This window comes from Helianthus annuus, chromosome 9, assembly GCF_002127325.2.
Source record: "Helianthus annuus cultivar XRQ/B chromosome 9, HanXRQr2.0-SUNRISE, whole genome shotgun sequence".
Taxonomy (NCBI): Eukaryota; Viridiplantae; Streptophyta; class Magnoliopsida; order Asterales; family Asteraceae; genus Helianthus; species Helianthus annuus.
In genome coordinates, this window is record NC_035441.2 from 102,617,095 (window position 1) to 102,642,138 (window position 25,044).

The window sequence follows — 25,044 nt, forward strand, 5'->3', positions numbered from 1 at the left end:
TCTTCGTTACTTGAAACCTGATTGAAAACCAAATCGACTAAATCTTCATAAAGGGTCAAAATTTGCAAGTTTTGAAAGTTAAAAACTAAAATTGATAAATTTATTAAACTTTCAAACTGTCGGACGGTAGTTTATTGAATAATGGTCACATGTGTGTCATTTGTTTATGTTAACTATATTCCAAGCATTTGTTCTCATTATGCGTTTTGATTTCTTGCATGTGCAGATGCTAAAGGCGAGGACAACATGTTCGATGACAAGCTTTGGAATGAAGACACGAAGTGAAGGCACTCAAAAGATAAAGATGATCGAGTTGCCGTTGACCATCATCAACACCACAAGGATCTGAAGGATTGAAGATCAAAATATTCACGAGCATAGCTCAAAGGAGAGCTTATCTTAAGGGGGAGTTTGTTAACACACTTCCTACCTGAAAAGGGGAGTTTGTTGATACACTTTCTGCTTACGACGCGTGAAGACTTTGAAGATCCTCCGACATGGAAGACATGGAAGATTAACCTCACGAGTAGCGTCCAAGGGGGAGTTTGTTGATACATATTATGTGGTTGCGACTCGGTTCGGTTCAACTCGGCTTGGTTCGGTTCGGCTCGGTTAGGTTCGGCTCAAGCCCGACGTCACGACATTCCTCCGTCGTGCGCCCCAGAGTTCGACACGCGAAGCACGGAGAGCCGAGAACGTTTCCCGCTTGACACATCATCATGACATCATCATGATGATGTCATGATGATGTCACAACTTTGACTAAACTTCACAAATCTGAAACAAGTTGAATCGGAATCGTGTGCGTGCATGTGACATGAATTTTGGACCAATCAGAATGCACATGCACATGGGCCTCAACTGTTTTGGGCCAAAGCCCAAGTCGGCGAAACAGAAATATTGTCGACGAAACAAACCTATTTCATCGACCATGATCTTGTTTCGTCGTCTGCCTGTCTGTTTCGTCGATGCTCATCTCATTTCGTCGTTGGTCTTCTGTTTCGTCATTGCTGTGGCTATAAATAGACTGAAGACATATGAGAAAGATAGGTGAGAGGACACAAGTGAGAGCACACACACGAGAGAACTAGAGAGAGAATTTACAGAGAGAATTTGTAAACATTGTGCTGTAACTGTTTTTCAAGTATTAATACATTGGTGTTAATCATTGAATCTACGTGTCTAGTATCTTGTGTTTCCTTATCTCTATCTCGGTTTGCATCTCCGGTTGGATTCCGCACAACCGGGTGTGTTTGACAACAAGGATTAGGCGACTAGATCCTCCCCTAGCCGGACCTACAAACTCTTTACTGATCTTAGATAGGTATGTTGATGACTTATTCGTTACAAGTTCAAGTTTGTCAATTATTATTATTATTGAATTCAAGAAAGAAATGGCTGAATAGTTGATATGTCTGATCTTGGAATATTAACGTGTTATTTGGGTATCAAATTTTAACACGACGCGAATGGAATTAAAATCAAACAGGAAGCTAATGCCTCCAAGATTTCAAAGAAGTGGGGTCGCACGAGTGTAATTCGGTTCTTGTTTTGATGGACCCGAACTTAAAGTTATCAGAGAGCTGAAGACGAGGCATAAGTTGAAGCAACCAATTATCGAAAAAATAGTTGGGTGTGTACATTATTTACTTTAAGCGCACCCGGATCTTGGTTATCCGGTTCACATTGTTAGCCGTATATGTAAAATCCAAGGCAAAGTCATGCAGTAGCTATTAAATAGATATTCAGATATCAAGGGAACCGCGAGCTACAGGATTGCTTATCCATGAAAAGTAGAATGTGTGTTATGTTGCAATAGTGATAGTAGCTACAATACTGATCAAAATAGTTGTTGGAGTACAACAAGACACATGTTTTACTACGGTTCAACACCAATTAGTATTGTAGCATTATCATCATGCGAATCTAAATACATCACAACAAGTTTAGCAGCTTGCCAGGCTCTATATCCACGAGTTAATAAGTGAAGTTATTGGAAGACAACCGTAGAAGGTGATGTTAAAAGTGAATAATACCTAAGTGATTGCCTTCGATAAAACCCATTGTTCCAAAACCAAAGCAAGCATCCAAAGTCCCGTTTTTTACTCTATTCAGGAATGTGTTGAAAATAATGACCATTGAGCATGTATATGGCAACAAACGAAGGGCGGATATATTGACAAAGGTACTAGCGAAAATAAAGTCAAGGAGATGCGGGATCTACTTGGCATTGAAGACATTCTGTATACTACGCAAAAATTCAGGGGGTGAATGTTGGGAATTACTGAGTTGGTCCGTGGTCCTGGGTAACATGGGACGACTGGAAATAATTGACTATTAATTAATTAGAGGATTGTTTTCCAAGTTTCCTATACGTGTTGGGTTAGGAAGTGTGTTAGATGATTGTTATGTAATTAATTAGTGTCCTAGATATAGTCTAACTCGTCTTGGTTAACTATATATACCAATTCAATTGGTAGATAATTGTAATTTAGGTTTTGAGTTAGTTTCCTTGATGAAATATGTGGGTGTTTGCCATCAGACAAGAATTGCAAATTCTGATTTGTGTTCTTTGTTCCGATTCAAGTGTGATAAACTGATACGCCAAGTTTGGATGGGATAATCTTAGGGTTATGGTACTTATGTTATGTCCAAAAATGGTGTCAATGTAACGAAACCTTTTTATGCCTTTTTAGAGCTATGATTTTTACCTATCAAAAAAGGGAAGGAAATTAATGCATGTTGCTACTTACCATCATTAGCACCTCAAACTTTTCTATTTCTTGGGGTATAACGGGTTGAGTAAGCAACCTTGAACTTGCTTATTACGTGATAGAGAATGCAGTTGCACTCCAGAAAATTGTTATAGATCCTCGGTACCAGAAAGTTCAGACGTTTATCTGCAAAGGACCATTTAAAGGACCAGAAACATGCTCGATCTTCTGCAAAGAGGCAGTTTGTGTGAAGATCACATTTGAGGTGGCAATCTGGTCATCATACTGTGAAAATTTGTAAAAGTAAAACAGTTTCTGATATTCGTCAAAGGTTTTCAGGAACATATTTTAACAATCATAGAAATATCTGTATATCAAGTACAAACCAAAACCAAGGTATTGTGGTGGTTCATGACTTCATTCCCTTTTCTCTCTCTTTTTTTTTGGCGAAAAATATGCATTTTAAACATTTTTTTTTAAATGATGTAACAAACTATCATTATCTATACATATAATAAAGTAAACCAATGTGTGACACGTGTCATTCATTGGAGGCCTCTATTTTTTTATTTTCCCGCCTTTCTTTCATATTTATCTTCTAAAATTTATCTTTTAATTTGTAGATAATATTAAATAGAAAAATATTTTAATAATTGTAAATAATATATTAAATAGAAAAATGTTTATCTGATAACTATAACCCTTTTATTGAAGTTTTAAAGGGTTTCACGCCTAATAAAGTAAACCAATGTGTGACACGTGTCATTCATTAGAGGCGTCTATTTTTTGGTTTTCCCGCCTTTCTTTCATATTTATCTTCTAACAATTTATCTTTTAATTTGTAGATAATATTAAATAGAAAAATATTTTAATAATTGAAATAATATATTAAATAGAAAAATGTTTATCTGATAACTATAACCCTTTTATTGAAGTTTTAAAGGGTTTCACGCTTTTTTGCACCTGGTCTTTTATGTTTTAAATTCTAGGATTTGGCTAAAACACACTTTGCCATTAATCACATAATTTTTTTGGATTTATTAAAAATTCATGACTATATTATATACTTATAAGCTTGAATATATATGTCAAACTTAAAAATTATTCTAAAAAAAATTCAGTAACATCTATACTCAATATATAGTGACACGTGTCATTTATTGAAGACACATATTTTTTAAGTTTTCCCGCTTTTCTTTCATATATATCTTCTAGTAATTGTAAATAATACTAAATAGAAAAATGTTAATCGAATACAAAAAATATAGGATAACATCAAATCACTACTAGAAAACTTGGTTTTTCCGACCGCAATTTTGGTCGCAAACCAATCACAATTGCCCTGTTGCGACCGTTTTCCGACCGGAACTACAATCGGAAAAACACCCGTCGCAATTGCTCTATTCCGACTAAGTTGCGACTGCTGCTATCTTTTGCGACCAGGGTTTTGCGACTTTAATAATGGTCACAAATATTGCGACTGTTCCTGGTTTTGTGGGACTTCGGTTGCGACGGTCTTGATGCGACCGAATTCCGACCGCATGCCTTTGACCGAATTCCGACCGCATGCCTTTTACAAACTGCGATCGTTTTCCGACCGCCTGACTTTTACAAACTGCGACCATTTTGCAACTGCTTGCCTTTTGAAAAATTGCGACCGTTTTTGCGGTCGCAATTTTTTATTTATTTTTTTAAAAATTATTTTTGTCCATTTTCTATTTTGACCTGCATATAATGTCAATTTTAAATTTTACATATTATCAAATTTTCACAATTATATAAAAAATCCCACTTGAAACATCAAATACCAAAGTTATCATAACAATAAAAAATATACTTAAAAAAAACATGTTTTGAACGAAAACATTAGTGCATGGTGAAACAGTACATAAGACATCTATATCAGGATACCATAAAGATACAAATTATCCTGTCACATTTAGTCAATAATGCACTCATAAACACAGCCTAAACCTCCACATATGTAGAATAAACCGCCCTTTAATCCTCTTCTCTTTCTGGTGGAAGTCCACACGGCAATAGCATTTTCTGTAAAACGAAAAAATAAAACAAAATTAAACCACCTGCAAATAATCTCAAGAAAATGAAACATACATTATTTTAAAAGTCGAATAAAATAAATACAAAAATCATATATGTTTTTGTAGAATAAAAAGAACTGAATGATGTTTTGAAAGATAACCCTACCTAGCATAACAGTAATAATGACGATCAACAATTCTGGCCAGATCAATGGCATCAGTAATCAGTAATAACGACGATAAATAAGCGCTTTACGTATACCTTTTGTTTGAGGGCAACATCCGGCAATTGAAGAGCTTGTGCAGTCCCTCAACTACACTTAAATAGCAAAACATGATTAATAGTTAGAATTATACTAGTGGGAATGCCCGCACGTTGCGGCGGGTGTCCGGACTAATATCATATTCAATAATGACGCCTATTACGAACCATAACCCATTCTAACATTTTATCCCATTTAACAATAACTGCAAGATACTTTCAATGTATAAAACCACAAAATTTACAAATTTCAAACAAAAAATATTACGGTCAGCCAAACCAAAATAACTCATTTTCCATGAAGCTCTAACCCAATATGTCTGACCGGACCATTTTTCACATAATGTTATTATTTATCAAATCACAAGTGCCAATAATGTGTTAATAATACCTTTTCGACAAATCTGTCTCTACACCATTGTTTGATGCCACTATCGGTTTCTGGCAGTTCACATATCAAGTGTCTCTTAATGTGTACATGTACCTACCGGGAACAACGTTCATATGTCTTTTATAGCATAATACGACTAAAAGCTAGTTTAACAAAAGGAGGTGAAGTACATATATCAATGTATTGGTATTTTGTTAAAACGCGATACCGGGGAAAAACAGGCGACCTTCCAAGAAATCGAGACCCATCCTCTGTGGTCCCCACAGAAGATCGTTCACCACATACGTACAGCAACGTAATCGGCTGAATTTCCGAGAACCATGTAGAAGATTAGCATACCGGTCACCAGAGTCCCACGCGAAGCGGGAGACATGAACCCGAGGGCGGCAAACATGATCGTCACAACTGCCATTCCGAGAATCTGAACCACGTTTCCAACCATTACGCTTAGAAGTCCCGGGTTGCTGGGAGCACGGAAAACGTCAGCTACGACGAGCTTCCAACCCGATAATTCTTCGTTCATCTGCGCTTGTGCCTCCTTGTCTAACTCCTCGTAGTGAGTCAAATCCCGTCTAACCGTTCTTAAAAAGATCACAAGGACGATACCTGCCAAGAAAGTGATAACCATAAACGAGTTCAAAATCGAGAACCAATGCACTTTCGCTCCCACCATCTTTTAATAAGCATCCCATCTCGATGGCCACTTGATGTCACTTTCGACAAACGCAACCTCGTAAGTGAAAGAAACGGGCCTGTTTTCCTTTATGTTCACCGTTTTCCTTGCGTTCAATCAAACACAAACCAACGTTCATGAATAGAAACAAACATATATATTAAAAGGCTTGTAATATGCAATACACTAATATTTATTAAACATTTTATTAGTGGGAATTTTGAAGTATTTGACTAAGATATAAAAATTAAGAACCCTGATGAACTGTCGAACACAAATGAGCATAAAAGAACACAAACATAACGGAACATTTACGAACATAAACATAAATGAACGAAGAACGGGGCCTCTGCTTGTGTTCCTTCATTTTAGTTAAACGAACAGAATCTCTAGTTTGTGTTTGTTCATTCACTAAACGAACGAACACAAACGAACTTCCCGGCCGAACGGTTCACGAACCGTTCGCTGAAAGTTCGGTTCGTTTGCAGCCCTACATACAAAGTCTAAAGTATGTATGCATGCCAAAAAGTGTAAAAAACTCATACCTGACTCATAAAATTATTTATAATATATGTATGCGTGCCAAAAAGTGGTTGCGGGTTAATAGAACCCATATTAAAAAATAAATTACCCCTAGCCCATTACCCAACCCTTTTGGTGAGATGTTTGATGTTTCAAGTTGAAATGGCCTACGTACCAACTTTCAACACCAGAAATAAAATGATATGTATTATTAGTATTAATACATACTCGACAGGGATTATTGTTTTGTCTTTTGTGGAAAGGTATTATAAATATATATGTTACATCCATTTAGAAAAATTTTGGATTTTTAACAAATAAACTAACACTTAGAGGCTCTGTTTGGCGGTGAAAAGCTTCCAACCTTGATTTGAGAACTGCTGCAGTATCATCCTTCCTTTGCATTAAAGGCTCTCCAGTAACCTACAAAAATAAACAATTTGATGCATGTATTAGGTCGGGTCTGATCATTAAGGACACCCAATTTGTATTTTTAATGCAAAAAACCTCCTAATTCACGTTTAAACTAAAATCACAAATAAGGATGATAGGCAATTACACATTTACAATTTTCCTTTTCAGTATTAAAGGGTTATTTAAGATATATGACTAATAAACTCAACAGGTGACTGACTAAACCCAAGGAAAAAAGCTCGCCTTTTACGATGTTCATTAATCTTCCTAATTGAAGTACATATCGCTTCATCACAAGCTTCAATCTCTTTACCTTTCTCAGTATCAAGTTCCCTTTGTACTGGAAACGGGACATCCACCAACACATCATAAGACGCATTTCCAACTGGACTATTTCCCAAAAGTTTAATCTTATGTTCCAAATGGATAGGCTGTGGTCCATATGTACATGCAATAATTTCTGGATTCTTTTAGGTACACTTTGGCCAACCATTGACCTGTTCCAGCCATTTGAGTGATTTGACCCGTTCCATTTTTTTTTACCTATTTTTACCTGCTCAAAAGCAGATGGGCTGAAATCAGTAACACATATTATTATTAACTAAAGAAAGAGAGTCAAAGGAAAAATTTACACCCGTAGTCAAAACGTGGAGCTAAAAGTAAGCTAGATAGTTGTACCATATGTAAAAAGTACAAACACAAAGCATATAAAACCTAATAAGCATAACTTTAGAACAACTCTATGCTCAAATCAGTTACCAATGGTTCTCCCTGTGCTACTAATAACTCCTCAATTGCAGACGTAACCTACCTGAGGTAGCAAATTTAGCGATTTTGCATCCGTCACATCACTTAAACCAAAAATTGATTCATCAATCAAGAAATTAAGCATCAGAAACAACTAAATTCGTGCATAATTAAAAATTACTTACAATCGTTGAAGGCTCCTGAACAAACTCAATGCTTGCTCGCTTGTGACGCTGCGCTTTCAAAACACAACAAATCCACTATCAAACACAAATTAACAAATATTTCACAATCAAACATTGAAACTACTAAACCTCGCCGATCATTTAAATCCAATTTGCTTATCCAGAAACGTCGTCAATGTAACAACAGCATCACTAACAAGCCTAAACCCTAAAACACAAATTTCACAGTGAAGGTGGAATTGTGAAATAACCATGTAAGAGATAATTTATTTAAAAATTTATACAAAACAATACGTATATGTGTGTGTATATAAAGAGAGAGTGTGAAACTGAAATGATTTTAGAGAGACAGTAAGGAAGTTACCGGAGACGGAGTAATTTTCTGATGTGAATCTGCTTCTCTTATGGCTGTAACACTTGATGTTTCGTCGGAGCTCTTGAGGCCATCTTCGTCACTCCCCTAACCACCACCAAAACCCGCCACTAACGATCCGAGAAGGTATCCCTTTCCCCTCACTTCCAGTTTCCGGTCCCGTATAGACCCGGTCAAGTTTGGTCCGTGTTCACCTCCACTCAGATGCTTAAAACGGATAATAGAAACCCACAAAGATTAGCTTAAACAACACTAAAACTGAAAACTTTAACACAAACTCGACATATTAATTAAACACACATTACAGAAAATAAGACATCATAGATTCATAGGATGTAAGCTGCATATCCTACTAAGGCAGCATGACCCTATATAGTTATAACATTAACAGAAAAATTTTAACTATTAAAGATACTAACTTATAATACTCACACAAATAATATTTTCTTATTTATTAACCTCTTTTCTTAACCACCAACTTACAGCTTGTCCTCAAATTCAGAGAGGGGAGTGAGCTGTTCCTTTAACCCTTTTCTCTTGCGAATACTAGCCACAAGTGCGGTAGCTTGCGACCCCGGTTCCAACGGGTCAGAAGACATCATTTCCCAATGGTCAAACACCGATTGCGGGAAAAGGCTTGACCCGAAGTCACCGCCCTCGATGCACCTGAAAACCCAAATGACTCGACAACGGGCAAGTAAGCCTTAATGTTGTACAAAGGTGTATCGGGCCTTTGCATTTCTTCAAACACGTGCCCATTAACACAGTATCAAATCGATTATTCAAAGCTTTATCATCTTACCCAAACACCATGTTTGAACCCCAAAGAGAGTACAAAGATCCAAACTCACCTTTGATAACTGATGTTAAGTGTTTGAAAGAAATCCTCTTTCATTTGACTACTATTTCTTATGCAACCAGTATGAAATTAATCATATAAAACTACAGTAAGATAAGCATTACCATTAACATGTTACCTAATTAACACTAGATTATAATCAAATAATTATCTTCATAACACATATTTACATAATCTTCAATCAGAATTGCATGCATGTTTAACCCCTAAATAAAACTTAAGTTTCAATTGGCCTGCACCCTACATTTCATGACATATTTTGACAAGTAACTGAATCATTCCTATAGTCACATCAATCAACTTAACAAGACAAACACACAATTATTTTGACAGTCAACATGAATAATAATCTATAAATCACGAAGAAGCCCAATTGTGATACTACAAAGTCAAACTCGTAGTGGCGAATCGAGAATTACGATCGAAATGGATAAAACAATACCAAACAGATAAACAGACTCACACGTATGAAGACATTCAGGAACAGTAGTAGCATCTCGCAACAATTTATTGCAGATAGGGCATGTCATGCATGCCGCTAACTCTTTTCTCCGTAATTTCACCACCTGATTAGCCGACATCATCACACAACAGCACCTATCAATTCAGCAACAAACACCTAATTACCGGTCCACCACACTCACACACGTAGTAGTTCGTTGGTTCCTAAAGGAGGTGCATGTTAGCAACACCGTTAGGGGAAACACATGGACCTTACGTAGCTAATTTGCCTGCTGCATTGAAGAAGATCAACGAACGATTGAACAAACAACTAACATAGATGACGCAGTAAACACGATATATACATAAATACGTGTATGTATAGGTCGATAGATAGATAAAGCGAGCGAGCGATATCATACCTGGATCTATGAGGATGTGATCTGAAGATTGATGAGGATGATTTGCGAAGAAACGACGTGAGTTGGTGATTCGGCAACTAGATCATCTGTGTGTGTGTGTGGGAGTCGAAATCGAGAGTTTTTAGAGAGAGAGAGAGAGAGAGAGAGAGAGAGAGTACTTGTAAAATTGGCATGTACAGAACCAAACACTTTGGTTTATTGAAACTCATTATTCTTGCGTGTCAAGATAATAATAAAATAAATAATGAAAGTGTAATTCTGTCCTTTTGGGTTAGAAAATACGGTGTGAACGTGGATATCTGACATGGAGGCCAGTCCATTAAACCACCCTGTATTTAGCGTTGTGTGTGGGGCGACAGGATTTCTACCGGCGTGGAAGGCAAACGACGGGCCTACTTTCACTTTACTAATCACAATTGAATACGAACACACAAAAATAAAAACAGAGCCAACAGTTTTAATTTTTGTAAAGCCTAATTTAAACACAAATTGATACGAATACACAAGAAAAACAGAGTCAGGAGCTCTTACTTCTGTAAAACCTAAGATTAAAATTCAAACAACGAATTATATTCGCTTACTTATCCTAATTCCACTTTCCTAAAAACCTGAATACGAACATGCAAGAAGAAACACATGATCAGGAGCTCTAATTTCTGTAAAACCTAAAATTATAATCAGATCAATAGTCCTAATTTCACTTTCCAAAACACAATTAAACACGAAGAAAAACAGAGTCGGGACCTCTAATTTCTCTAAAACCTAAAACTGAAATTCAATTGTCGAATAATCCTAATTTCACTTTCAGAAACACAACACAAAAAACAGATTCAATTGTTGAGTAATCCTAATTTCCGTAGAACCTATGATTAAAATTTGATCAAAGAAACATACAGAGTCAGGAGCTCAAATTTCTGTAAAACCTAAAACTAGAACTCAATCAGTTAATCAAACACAAACAAAACAAAATCACAACCTCTAGCTTCCATAACCCTAGCAATTCGATACAGTGTAATGAATCTAAACCGTTAACAATGATATAACCTTATAGACGAAACCTAACCTTAAAGGAAATGATGATCAGTGTCGCCAGAATCAGATCGGCGAAAGGATTTCTTCGAGCGGCAGATCTCCTCAAAATCAGATTGGTGAGATGATTTCTTCAATCACGTATTCAGAATCAGTCGTCGGATTGCTAACATTGAGTCGGATTATTAAAGGAAATGAAGAGTCACACATACCAGACGTACGGTATCAGATCGATGAGTGACGAGGATGATCGCCGGAGTCGCAGATGTACCGTGAGTCGCAGATGAGGATGATGAAAGATTAACAGATCTGCATATCTGTTTTGATTCCGTCGTCTGATTGAAGCTTCTCAACTAGAGGCTACTGTCAGTTTTAACCCACAACTTATGATAATTTGCAGTTTTTACCCTAAACACTAATGAATATTTTTTTGCTTTTTCTATTTTTTCTTGTATCTGCGACCGCGTTAAATGGTCGCAACTTTTGTTTTTTATATATTTCTCGTATTTGTGACCGTTTTATACGGTCGCAACTTTTGTTTTTTTTATTTGCGATTGCTTTAAACGGTCGTAACTTTTGCTATTTTTTTATTTTTCTTGTATTTGCGACTGTTTTCCGACCACAAAAATACGGTCACAAAATTTGCGACTGTTTTGCGATCGAATCTAGATTGGTCTTTAATTTTGCGATTGTTTTGGTTTTAGTCACAAATCGGTCACTAATTTTGCGACCGTCTTATGTTAGTCGCAAAATTTGGTCGCAATTGCCTAGTTTTCTAGTAGTGAATGTATATCGATTACTTAAATGAGTATACACATGTATGAGATTTTTTTACTATTATTATTAGTTTCATTATTTATCAAATATATATAAGTGTTTCCGTCTTTGATTTGCATTTACAAGAAATATTTATTATACAGGGTCGGCTCAACCATTTTAGAGGCCTAAAGCAAGTTTCAAAATCGGGGCCCTTCTTGCCTATTTTTTTTCTTATCCAAAAAGAATAAACGACGGTCGATCGGCCTAAAGGAGATTCAAACTCACCCCCTTAAGGTACACAGATGACATGCGCGCCAACTGGGCTACAACCTTTTAATAACAAGGCTCATACCCATATAGTATATAATTTTTTTTTTTTTAATCTTGAGGCCCTATACATTTGGTGGCATGAGACCCAAGCCTCAAAATCCTTGAGCTTGGGCCGACCCTGTTATTATACAGTTTAAATTGTTCAACCCGTGTAACACACGGGGAACTAACCTAGTTAGTCTATATACTAAATGAATAAATATGCATTTTACTTCCAACATGGTTCACGTGGAGATCCCGGCGAGAACTTTTGGTTATGGAAGATCATGTATTGTATGTATTTCTAGGGTTTGCGAGGAATGAAAGCGAACAACATGTGAGGCTAACTTTGGAGCGATTAAATATTTTTTAGTTTGGGCGGGTGTTACTACCTCCTTTGGCTAAACCTACATTGTTAATCAGATCTAAACATTTTTGAAATATTTATTACACATCTGATATGTTAGTTAGTTACTTAAGTTTTGATAAATTATAAACTTTTTAATTTCCAAAATTATTATTAGGTATCGAATCCTCTAATTTATATTTATCTAACTACATTCAGTAACAACGTGTTCCACCGGATTTCATTTTGTGCATCATCCCTCCAGGCTCTTTCCTTCAAGATATATCACCCATGTATTTATAGATCATCATTAGAAAGAAAATAATCTAAATTTAAGGCTAAATTCCGTTAATAACAAATTTGAATGAATATATGATCGGTGCATTTTAAGTACACGTTATTAGATACTAACTATGAAAAAAATGCATTGATATTGGTATATTATATTTAATTAATCGGTTTTTTTGTATTTGGTGGGTTAGAAAGAAATTGAACTAAAGTAATGAATTATTGTATTTAAAGTAATTAATGGATAATAATATTAAATGAAAGAATTAAAGGATTCTCAAATTAACTTTCGTGAGAAGAGAAAAAAATAAAGCAAAACATAATGAATGTTCATTAATGCATGGTTTGAAGCTGTATATTCATCGAATGAGGTAAGGTTCCTAAAGTCATATTTTTTTAACTTGCAGGGTTTAATGTGGAACAACTACAATTAATTTGCCATAGATGAATTAATGAGGATTGGGCTGACGTGATATAATTAGAATTGTTATTCATGGTCTAGTAATTTAAAGCAGGTCACGAGCCCATCAAGAGAAAAAAAAAAGGAAGTCGGTTGTATAAGTGAAAAAGGGTTTCCATGGAAAAGATATAGAGTGGGTTCGCATACAGCAACTAGGGGGGAATTTCCATGCACAGCCGTCAATACATACAGGAGGAACGATTTTGATCAGCATTCATCATTCTCTCAAGCCAATCCATGAAGTCTAACCTAATCGGGATGACAACTGAAGCGGCAAAGACTACCATGCGCGGCTAAACCACTCGTGACTTCTGCCCGGATAAACGTTTACGCGGTTTGATATAATTTTCTGTTTTTCTGATTCTTGTAAACTGGTACAGCTTGACCACTTGTGTTGGATTATTGGTAAACGTTTCTTGTGTTTGAATTACTTGTCGTTTATTAAGCGTATTGGCAACTTCCTTGCGTTGTTAGCGGGTTGGTAAATTGGTGGGTAATTGATACAATCAAACGGGTTATTAGGTTGCATAGTGAATCTTAAAAACTATCCCTATTAACTAATCAAATTCATTAATTCCGAGGCCATGTCTATGTGGTGTTTTGAATCGGTAAACAGGTTTTTATGTTAAACGGGTAATTGGGATTCCGGGTGGAGGTTACTTCTTCTTAATATTGATAACACTTTTCGTGACAAATCGTGTTTTCTTTTAAATCTACAAACAAACCCCCAATTTAGATAATTTAGTTTTAATTAATTTCATTAACGCTAACCACAAATTCCCCATGGATACGATACCCTACTTACGCTATCTACGTAGTTTAATTAGGTTTTTGCATGATCCTTACGACAGTCATCAAAATGGCGCCGTTGCCGGGGAATTAGTGCGCTTAGTGTTAGTTAGTTAGTTAGTTAGTTAGTTGTTCTTGTTTTTAAAAAAAATCTAAAAAAAACCCAAAAATACTTTTTTTTGTTTTATCTGGTTTGTTCGTGATTTACGTGGGTAGTTGAGCTGTGTTGTGCAGGATGATAGATCTTACTATATTTTGCGGCTCTTCTACATGCAAGTTGTGCGGGGAACCACTTCACCCGTGTATCGGTTGCCACGAGGCCCGATTTAAAAGGGAAAAAGCGAAATTGGAAGAACCACCGATGCCTTGCTATGAGAATCCATCCCATCCACCATATCTCTATAATTCTGATACATCAGTGGAAGATGGTTATTACTCGGACGGATGGGATCGGGACGAGGATGCTTATTATGAGCCAAGGACGGATGGACGATGTTTCTGTTGCGGTCGTGATCATACTTATGATTATGATGATGTGTGCGCGGTGTATTTGGAAAATCCAGAGTATTGGAATAAAAAAATGATGGATGCGTACATCTCAACACCGTATCAGGGATAGCGACAGTATCATCCCGAGGAATATCCTGAGCCCGAGGGTGTCTATGCTTTTCAGACCGAGGAGGAGAAAGAGCTTGTTATGTTGGAAGTGACTTTGTCCAAACTCAAGCAATATTTATCAGCACCCAACCTTTCCGATGAAGATCGAATCAGCTTTCTAGTTTCTAAATGTCAGAAGTTAAAAATGAAGATAGAAATAGAAGAGCGTCTCTCACCATTACCTGATGATATTAGAGATTATTCTCACATGGAGGTGGAGGTTATGGAGGTTAATACCACACCAATGAATCCTTTATCTGATGAAGAGCCACTGGTGGATCAGATGGTGTGTGAGGATGATGAGGCAGAGCAGTCTGATGAGATGACTGTGTGTACCGAACCTCTTCCCATATCAATCATTCCAATTAACAAGTGTGGGGAAGATGGTTCGAGGAAGAAGATGAATAGGGCGAAGCTACAAGACATGGGTGTATATCTCGTGAAGTGGATCAGCCAAACCTGCGGGTGCTTTCTAAACATACCAATTATACTGACGAGCTTATGGAGATGGCATGTAAAATTCCAGGCATTCATTGGAAATACAAGGGGTAAATGTTCATTGAAACCACCGTAGCGCATATCAGGTACGATCTGGCTGAAGATCTAAAACTTAGCGCTCTCGGGAGGCAGCCCGAGGATGTAGAGTATTGTATTTTTGTTTTGTTTTGCGTTGCGTGTGTGTTCTTGCAGGTTTTAATTATCTTCACGGATGTGTTTACCCAAGTGTGGGGAAGTCTGAGGAGGTGACGATCACTTTTGTCCATACTCAATCTCCATTTGGACGAAAGTGATTCGAATAATTTCAAGTCAAGTGTCCCGTGTTGAGGCAGCCGCGAATGAAATGCTATACGGTTGTGGTAGAACAAGGCTCATAGGAATTCAACCGCGTCAAATCAGGGGAGTCTGTTCCATTTATCTTTGTATAGTTATTTATATTGGTAGTTGTGTCGTAGATAGTTTCTCGCTCCATTGAGGACAATGAAGGAATTAAGTGTGGGGAGGGGAGACTAGTGTCTAGTGTGTCTTAGTTGTGTCGTAAAAATTAAAAATTTGAAAAAAAATTGAAAAAATCAAAAAAAAAATCCAAAAAAAAAAAAAAAAAACTGAAAAAATTGAAAATGTCTCCTAAATGTTTTTTGCAAAAAATGGAAGATGATAGGTATAATCAGATCATTGGCTTTTGATTATTATATATATAAGATAATAAACAGTCGGTTATGCGTCTAACTTAGGATATGTGGGTAGACCCAGCCAGTTGAAAGGTTTCTTATGATTGTTATAATATGCCTTAAATTAGGAATCTTGTGGGTTCTCGCCTTAGAAGCTGTGATAAAACTGAAACTGTGGAAAGTATAAGAGGTACGTCATAAGTAAAAAACTTATAAGTTTTTCCGATTAAATTGGCACACCTGTTTCTTTTTGTGAAAACAAATCCGAAACAGTGTGGCGCCCAAAAAAATTCCATCCATTCATCTGAGCACGTGTAAAAAAAACGTGAAGTTTATGGCATTAACCATGGGGATGGTGACTCGTGTGGCGTATGTCCGCTGAACTGAATGTATACAAAAGCATGTAAAGCTCGCAACATCATCCATTTATCCATCAAAAGTTTAATCGGAATGGCGTAAGCGTTTTTTTATATAAGACGGTAGATATAATCTTTTAACCTTATAAGCTTGAAGCGGGACTAGGTGGCATTGTAGTCTTTTGAGTGTGAGATCCATAGATAACTATATTTACTTGAACTTAAATGAATCGTGAATAAGGCTTGGAAGCTGGCGATTGGGTTTAAGTGGATCATATACTTACAATCTTGGTTAACGTGTGGTTTGGCTTGTTAATAAAATAATCGAATATATTGAATGTTAATGTTCTGATTGTGATTCCATTGCAGATAATTTTTTCGGGACGAAAAAAGATAAGTGTGGGGATTTGATCGGTGCATTTTAAGTACACGTTATTAGATACTAACTATGATAAAAATGCATTGATATTGGTATATTATATTTAATTAATCGGTTTTTTTGTATTTGGTGGGTTAGAAAGAAATTGAACTAAAGTAATGAATTATTGTATTTAAAGTAATTAATGGATAATAATATTAAATGAAAGAATTAAAGGATTCCCAAATTAACTTTCGTGAGAAGAGAAAAAAATAAAGCAAAACATAATGAATGTTCATTAATGCATGGTTTGAAGCTGTATATTCATCGAATGATGTAAGGTTCCTAAAGTCATATTTTTTTAACTTGCAGGGTTTAATATGGAACAACTACAATTAATTTGCCATAGATGAATTAATGAGGATTGGGCTGACGTGATATAATTAGAATTGTTATTCATGGTCTAGTAATTTAAAGCAGGTCACGAGCCCATCAAGAGAAAAAAAAAAGGAAGTCGGTTGTATAAGCGAAAAAGGGTTTCCATGGAAAAGATATAGAGTGGGTTCGCATACAGCAACTAGGGGGGAATTTCCATGCACAGCCGTCAATACATACAGGAGCAGGGGCGGACCTATATGGTCCTTAAGGGGGGCCGGTGCACCCCATGAATTTTTTGTTTCTTCTAGTATATATGTGATGAATTTTCAAGCGCACCCCATGAAATTTTGACTCCGCCCACCTTAGATTTTAACACCACTTCCCTCAAACTAATAAAGAGTAGAACAAACCGGAATTTTTCCGGCGGACTCCAGAAAGAGGCGGAGAGCAATGGCAGAAATAGGAAGACAACTCTTATTGTGCGACAAAGGGAAAAAGAAAAAGAAGAAGAGGGAAGAAGTACTTTTTAATATTCTATTGTTTAATATTCTTTCAACCTTTTATGGGTTGTCTTGTAGCTACATTAGTAAATGACAGTAAAGAGTAAACTCAAAAGACATTTGGTGGTATCATTGTATGAACCTTAAATATTAATTACTAAAATGTGAGATTACATTTAGTTTTTCTTTAAATTTAGTAGTTTATTTTGTAGTAAATATTTAGGTTTTTGTTTATCCTAATACTTTGTTATCTTACAAAATAATTGATTACAAAAACTATTAGAGCATTCACATCCCTTGCCTATTTTATGTGAGAGAGTTTTGTATATTTTGAAAAATGGTTATGGGGTTGTGACTAGAGGAGAGAGAAAATGTTACTGTTCATCTATAAATTTGGGGGGCACTGTTCACTCCTATAATTTTTTAATATTTTTTAAAAGTGGTTGTGAGTAGAGAGAAGAGAAAATGTAATGATAAAAATAGAAAAAACAATATTATTTAATTGAAGGAGAGAGAAAATATAATGATTTTTAGTGTAATTATAGGAATGAAGATGGGGAAGGGATGTGAATGCTCTTAGGCTATAGGGTGTGGTCATGACCCTCATGACCACCATGATCCTCCACATAGGCGCCATGTTATCCATCTTTAATCCACCATTCAAAACCACTACCCTAAGGGTGTGGTCATGACCTAAACCACTATCCCCTTTATTTTTTTTAATTTAATTTTGTCTTAAAATTTTCAAATGGGAGGGTCATGGTAATCGTGGTTTAATCCATGAGAACCACCATCAATCAAGAAGGGGGATGGTATACCATTTAATTAATGGTCCTACGTGAAAATAATGTTCCAATCCATGGCCCCTACACCCCATAGCCTTAGGAGTTGGATGGGTTCAACTCACAGCCTACATTGTTCATGTAAAAGCGGATATATAATTTGCTAACTTGGATAGTCTATCAAGTCTTTAAAATCTAATGATTTCAACAGAGAAACACCTATCATTTACATTGGTGTATCGTTTATTGAAGCTTGCTCTCGTATTACCCGCCGCAAGCGTTGAAAGATGTTTCTTGGCAACGAAGCACATGAAGTCCAACTTACATAATCGGATTAGTAATGAGAATTTAAGTGATAGTAAATCTCTTTAAGCAATGTTATGGATATATTTCAAAAAATGGAAAACCGTGAGGAACGACTTTAGACATATTTATATTTCATTATGCAATGTAATGGCGTTTGATGTGCTTTTTAACAAGACCCGACCCGCTACGGACCCGGAAAAAATTATTATATAGCGAGGGGCGTATACATACAGGAGGAACGATTTTGATCAGCATTCATCATTCTCTCAAGCCAATCCATGAAGTCTAACCTAATCGGGATGACAACTGAAGCGGCAAAGACTACCATGCGCGGCTAAACCACTCGTGACTTCTGCCCGGATAAACGTTTACGCGGTTTGATATAATTTTCTGTTTTTCTGATTCTTGTAAACTGGTACAGCTTGACCACTTGTGTTGGATTATTGGTAAACATTTCTTGTGTTTGAATTACTTGTCGTTTATTAAGCGTATTGGCAACTTCCTTGCGTTGTTAGCGGGTTGGTAAATTGGTGGGTAATTGATACAATCAAACGGGTTATTAGGTTGCATAGTGAATCTTAAAAACTATCCATATTAACTAATCAAATTCATTAATTCCGAGGCCATGTCTATGTGGTGTTTTGAATCGGTAAACAGGTTTTTATGTTAAACGGGTAATTGGGATTCCGGGTGGAGGTTACTTCTTCTTAATATTGATAACACTTTTCGTGACAAATCGTGTTTTCTTTTAAATCTACAAACAAACCCCCAATTTAGATAATTTAGTTTTAATTAATTTCATTAACGCTAACCACAAATTCCCGGTGGATACGATACCCTACTTACGCTATCTACGTAGTTTAATTAGGTTTTTGCATGACCCTTACGACAGTTATCAATATATAAACCAAGAACATGAGGTACGTAAATAAACAATGGGATGTATGTTTATGATTCCTCGTTTAGTTTAATTTGATGTACATTTAAGAAGATTTCTTCATTCTTGACAAACACTGAGGCAATCATGGGAGCATTGCCTTTGTCCTCATTTTGATTAAGATTGGCTTCATTGTCTTTGGACTTAGTGCATTCCCAATACATGCAAAGTGGCTTAAATCGTTACAGTGTAGCAGCTAACGTGGCTTAAATAGTTACATGTGTAGCATCTAACGTTCTTCTTGTTGCGAGCTATATTGTTTTTTCTCTCTGGTTGTCATTAAGTTGGTCACCATGTCATCTGCCTCTTCCGAACCCTCGTCCTTGGCCACGGCCATAAGGTTCTTGACTTGAAGATTCACGTGTTCGTCCCTGTTTCCTTTTGTTTGAATCAAGGCCTTTTGTTCTTCCTTGGCCATCTGTTTTCGAGAATTATAGTTCGCTATACACTTCATTACCGTGTCCCCTTTATGGCTTGATTCTTTCTTGGAAGGATCCCGACTGATTCTTTCTATAGAGGCTATAATCGGTATGAATCTTAGAGGTACGGAGTTGAGCAGCTACCTTGCCAACAACTGGCCATCAAGAAATGATCCAAGATTGTTGAAGTTCCCTTCTATTATTATATTTGGCTGCGGATTCATGGATTGTCTCATTGTTCTTCATCTTTAACACTTCTAGTTGTGATCTCCGGATTTGTAATCGAGTCTCATGAACTTGTCGGCTCCCAAGAATCGTACTCTGATTGCTTCCCATAAATGGGTTTCCTTTGTGTACTTTGCAACCTCGAGAAGGATATGTTCACGAAATGACTGAAAGATATCGATCCGTATTGTCTATGATAATGCATTAACTTATATCTTATAAGTGCCATTGTTCAAATCTTAAATTTTGTACAAAATCTAAACTGACGCCTTGGATGTAATAGTAGACCAAAAATGTAAAAACATCAAGGCCCAATTGCAATTAAAAAGGCCACGCATAAAAAAATTGAAAATGCGAAGAAACTAGGATAACACCACCGCTTAAGGGTTAGGAACAAAGCCTCCTTAAACACCACTTGCCGTCTTCTTCGCCTCAAACTAGGATCGTGTAAGAACCACAATGAGGAACAAAAGGTGTCGATCTGGTCAAAACAAGGTATTTTTTTCATCGATATTGGTTAATTATTTATGGGATGTGATTTAGCAATTGATTTTTGTAGTTTTAGTGCGTATTTCCATCTCTAGGAAAAGTGAAGTTAGTTCTTACAAATTACAATCAGACGTTCGATTATACCTAAATTCGCTTTTCATATATGATAATTTATCAGGATCAAGGTTCTAGTGATTCACTTTATGGTTTTTGGTTTGATTAGGTTCACTGGTTCAATTGTGATTATTATTAAGACTATCTGATTGTTAATGTTAGTGATGAGTTGCATTTTTGTAGGAGGTTGATGAGGGATCAGATTCGAAAGATTTCATCACCGAACTGTCAGATGATATTGTTGTTATGATTCTGTGTCTTCTGCCTATAAAGTATGCGGTTGTAACCGGCAGTGTCTGCAAAAAATGGAGGTTCTTGTGGCGTAATTTAAGGAAATTGAACTTTGATGGTACTGGCGACTTAATTATAACAAGGGATTGGAGGCTGTTGAATAGAAAGCGTCAAATGTACGTCTACCAGGTGAATGATGTCATTGGAAGCTACAACCACCCAATGGTTGAAGAATTCCGGATTCGTTTTGACCTCGATAATGATCATCGAACACTTATCGATGGGTGGCTCAAGTTTGCTGTAAAGAAGAAAGTTGAGACGATTGAGCTCTATTTTGTAGACGTGCGTCACAGGAGTTTTCTTACTTTCTACAACTACGATTTCCCCTTATCATTATCCAATAGAAATGATGCAGTTGTGGAGATACCGTCTCTGCAAAAACTTTATTTGAAGAATGTTAACGTGACCGAAGAAATTCTTGAACAATTTCTGACAAATTCTCCACATCTTGAGACGATATCTATCCATGGCTCTGGATACTTGACCAAGATCCGAGTTAGTGGACGGCCACTTAATATAAAGCACTTTGAGATAGATGAATGTCCGATGATGAGTTCCATTCATTTATCTGATTTTGATCTTGTGTCATTTGTCTACAAGGGTCAACCAATAAATTTAAATCTAGCTAATCTTCCAAACCTTCGCAAACTTATTTGTCAAGGAATTGTGACATCTAGAAATAATATTTATAAGCTGTTATCATCATGTGCATTGTCCCTGGAGGTTCTTTCATTCGTTGAGCATCCTTCTCAGGTTTGCTGTTCATCTTCAATATGCATATAACCATTTAAAGATAGAGCCTGATTTTTTTCTTCTTGTCGCAGAGATTTCTAGAGCTCGATTCCCTACCAATTTTACCAAATGTCAGGGAACTGACACTGACAATCGGAGCTCATGAAGATGAAAGTTTACTACAACTCACTTCAATATTTAAAGCTTGTCCGAGTTTGGAGAGTCTTACGGTTAAGGTATTTATGTTATGTCCAATTAAGAGGTTTATTTAATGGTATGAATCTGTCCCAAAATCGGTATCACTGTAACGGAAAATGTTATGTTTTGTTTTCTTTTTTGCAGCTAATTTGGTTTACCCCGGTCAGAAGGAGAGGGAAAGTAATGCATTTTGCTACCTACCTTCATGAGCACCTCAAGCTTTTCCAAATCTTGGGGTATTATGGCCGAGGAAGCGACCTTGAACTTGCTGCTTACGTGATGGAAAATGCTGTTGGACTCCAGAAAATTGTCATAGATCCACGATACCAAGCGTGGTACCCAAGTGTATCTGAAAAGGACTTTTCAAAAAAAGTGGAATGTGCTCGATCTTTTGCAAAGATGCAGCTTATACCCAGGTCTCCTGCAGGTGTCAATCTGGTCATACTATGAAAATGCGCAATAGTGAAACAGTTTTTGTGATTTATCATAGGTTTTCAACTACACCTGCCTGTTTCTACTAGAAATCCAAACCAACCTTGATTTTGGTTATACGATGTGTTGGAGAGTCACATCACACACAATTGAACACACTGATTATTTCCAGCATAAATGTTGCATGTTTATTCGATTTTCTAAGGCTATTATTCAATCATCCAAGGCTATATACAGCCAGAAGTCCATACCAAAGGAATTGGATAACTAAACTAACTACAAGTATTTTGGCTAAAGACTAGGCCCTCCTAAGTGCTAAAGACTTGCTCATTTTCTTGACTCAGTGATATTGAGGACGCTCCTTTACGACTACTTGAACTTTGATTTGATTACCTTTAAAATCCCCTCGTAAATCAAAGTCTCGTAACCACAAGTCGTGCATGCGGGTATCTGAACTGTTCTGGTAACCCAAATGTCTGAATATGTCTATCCTATCTTGGGCTGTTCACGAGTCGAGCCAAACCGATCGGATCTTTGCTCGTGCTTGGTTCATTTACAAACCGACCCGAACCGAGCGTTTTTTCATTTGAGCCAAAGTCGAACGAGCGTCTTTCAATCCGAGCATTTTTTCAAATGAACGCTGAGCGAGTATGGAGCGTCGCAAAACAAAATAGGAAAGTGATGATAGGGGTTGTTAGTTTTTAAAGTAAAGTGCAGTTTTTGTCCCTAAGGTTTCGTCCAGTTAGATCATAAATATAAATTAAGAAATAACAAGGAATAGAAAATACATTCAGCTGGTTTACTGAGATCATCTGAGCGGGAAGATGAATCGTCGATCGATTGAAGCAGACCCTTTGTCACACCCCCAAAATACCACCTAGGGAGTGTCCCTGTTAGACGTGTGACGTACCAACAATGAGCCACTAATTACATTGAACCCATTCAAGTTTATAAATAAAATCCTCAATTATTAATGAAAATACCATCAACAAGTTTAAATGAAAACCAACATGTTCAGCGGAAGCAAATAGTAAACCAAGGTTAATCAGTTTCAAAACCAATGTATAATATCAAGAAATCAAACACATGAATCCTTCCGGTCGACCCATGACCACTCCAGCTACTTCAGACAGCAAGTTCCAATTCCAAGACATCTAACGACATGCGAGCATGCAACAAGTGTGAGTTCAAAGTTTTGTTAACGCGTTTAGTTACCAGGTGTATAAAGCAGTTCAACCGTTCAATAGTTCAATAATTTGATTTGATGTTGTTATTAACTCGATTACCGCAGATGGCTACAAGATGTATTTGCCCAACCCCAAAGTCTCTATCATAACATTGGTCATGCTTTAAGGAAATTAGTTCACGCCCGTCCTCCCCGGTATAGTGTGAGGGTGCCAAACCTAATAGCGCTATCAACTAATAACCTCGTTGCCTCCCCGGCAACTATCGGTAGATGTAAGGGGTCTTATGTGATAGACAATGAGTGTAATAACAAACATCCCATTAACCCCAGAACGTTACCCGATATCCCTCCTCGGGATGCATGCTTGGAAAAGAGCAGTGAACTCACCTTTGTTTTGCTCGGTAAGTTTATAGCATGTATTCCAAGTTGGTTAATTAGTCCCTATTGTAATTACCACAATAATCAGTTTCGTATGCACATCAAACACGCATCTCATCCACAATTAATTCACGTACACCTTATTTGCATATCGCACAATTATTGGACATGTAGCAGGTAGTTCGAGTCATACAATAAATCTAACAACACAACAGTAGATAATTTAATCAAGTTAGCAAGCCTTTTTAATTTCATGCGATTCATTGCCACCCATCGGCCCAGTTTTGAATTACCAACATAACACAATGTAAACTCTAGTTTAATATTTTAACTGTACGGCCCACTAGGCTTCGGCCCCAAGTCTCCTAGCTCGACCCGTCCCACATTGACCCACTCTTAAACCCAGCCCAACTCATTGACTTCCGGCCCAAACTCAAATGCTTATAAGTTGTACATGTGGGTCACAGTTTCGCAACAGGCCCAACTAAGTGTTTATTCAAGATCACAGCCCCACCTAGCATAAAGTTAGAGAGTTGACTGGCCCAACTGCCCAGCCCATCCCAGTCATGCCGCTCGGTTGTCCCGGGTCAGTTTCACTGCCCATATACTTTTAATTATGACTTGTTTGGTTGGGCTCAACTAACATGTTAAGTATAAACAGTGAATATCTAACTTAGATTATGCTAACGATTGCTAACCATGCTACCCTCCCGACGACACAACGGCATCAATTAGTTGATTTGACACAAACAAGTAATTATCAATACAAGTAAACCTCCAACAGATCATTCATATTCTAAACACGTTCATTGATCCATCAACAACCAACTTAGCTACCAAATCTACCAATATCAATCAACTATGGGTTTGTATACATGTTTCACCTAAGTCAGCATTATTACCATCATGCACCCTAAATATTTACTATCAATCCATCATCATAATATTTCTTGATTAGATCTACCAGAGAGTTTAATACAGTGTTTATTATTATTATTACACATATCATGTTTACATTTATTTGTATGATCAGTTTATCAAACCTTCTAATTAATTGTCATTAATTGTCACTAACATACATAATATTACCATCTAATCATTACACAAAACTC

The 25,044-nt window shown here is 36.7% G+C and overlaps 1 protein-coding gene and 1 long non-coding RNA gene across 41 annotated transcripts; one reads left to right on the top strand and one right to left on the bottom strand.

Annotated features, from left to right (window-relative positions):
• Positions 1 to 4,519: 4,519 nt before the first annotated feature.
• Positions 4,520 to 11,438, bottom strand: LOC110878082. 40 transcript variants are annotated; one of them, XR_004865997.1, is made up of 12 exons: positions 11,287 to 11,438; positions 11,109 to 11,205; positions 10,046 to 10,131; positions 8,315 to 9,916; positions 8,080 to 8,158; positions 7,951 to 7,998; positions 7,778 to 7,829; positions 7,332 to 7,571; positions 6,969 to 7,027; positions 5,410 to 6,188; positions 5,019 to 5,075; positions 4,520 to 4,763 (listed from the first exon to the last, which is right to left on the bottom strand). It is a non-coding gene; the product is annotated as an uncharacterized LOC110878082 (long non-coding RNA). The 40 variants fall into 40 exon arrangements; XR_004865992.1 differs by having other exon boundaries at positions 10,046 to 11,205; XR_004865994.1 differs by having other exon boundaries at positions 7,332 to 7,998; positions 8,315 to 9,913.
• Positions 11,439 to 20,447: 9,009 nt separating this feature from the next.
• LOC110878081 (F-box/LRR-repeat protein At3g26922) lies at positions 20,448 to 22,567 on the top strand. Its single transcript, XM_022126335.2, has 4 exons — positions 20,448 to 20,607; positions 20,899 to 21,759; positions 21,831 to 21,974; positions 22,081 to 22,567. Exons 1-4 carry the CDS (start codon positions 20,572 to 20,574, stop codon positions 22,384 to 22,386), a joined length of 1,347 nt encoding a protein of 448 aa, XP_021982027.1. The 5' UTR covers positions 20,448 to 20,571; the 3' UTR covers positions 22,387 to 22,567.
• Positions 22,568 to 25,044: the final 2,477 nt, after the last annotated feature.

Bases quoted from the DNA above. Each gene is read 5' to 3' on its own strand.
- LOC110878081 (XM_022126335.2), top strand. From the start codon at position 20,572: ATGAGGAACAAAAGGTGTCGATCTGGTCAAAACAAG. The intron at 21,760-21,830 runs GTTTGCTGTTCA...TTCTTGTCGCAG, and splicing joins TCGTTGAGCATCCTTCTCAG to AGATTTCTAGAGCTCGATTC. The intron at 21,975-22,080 runs GTATTTATGTTA...TCTTTTTTGCAG, and splicing joins TGGAGAGTCTTACGGTTAAG to CTAATTTGGTTTACCCCGGT.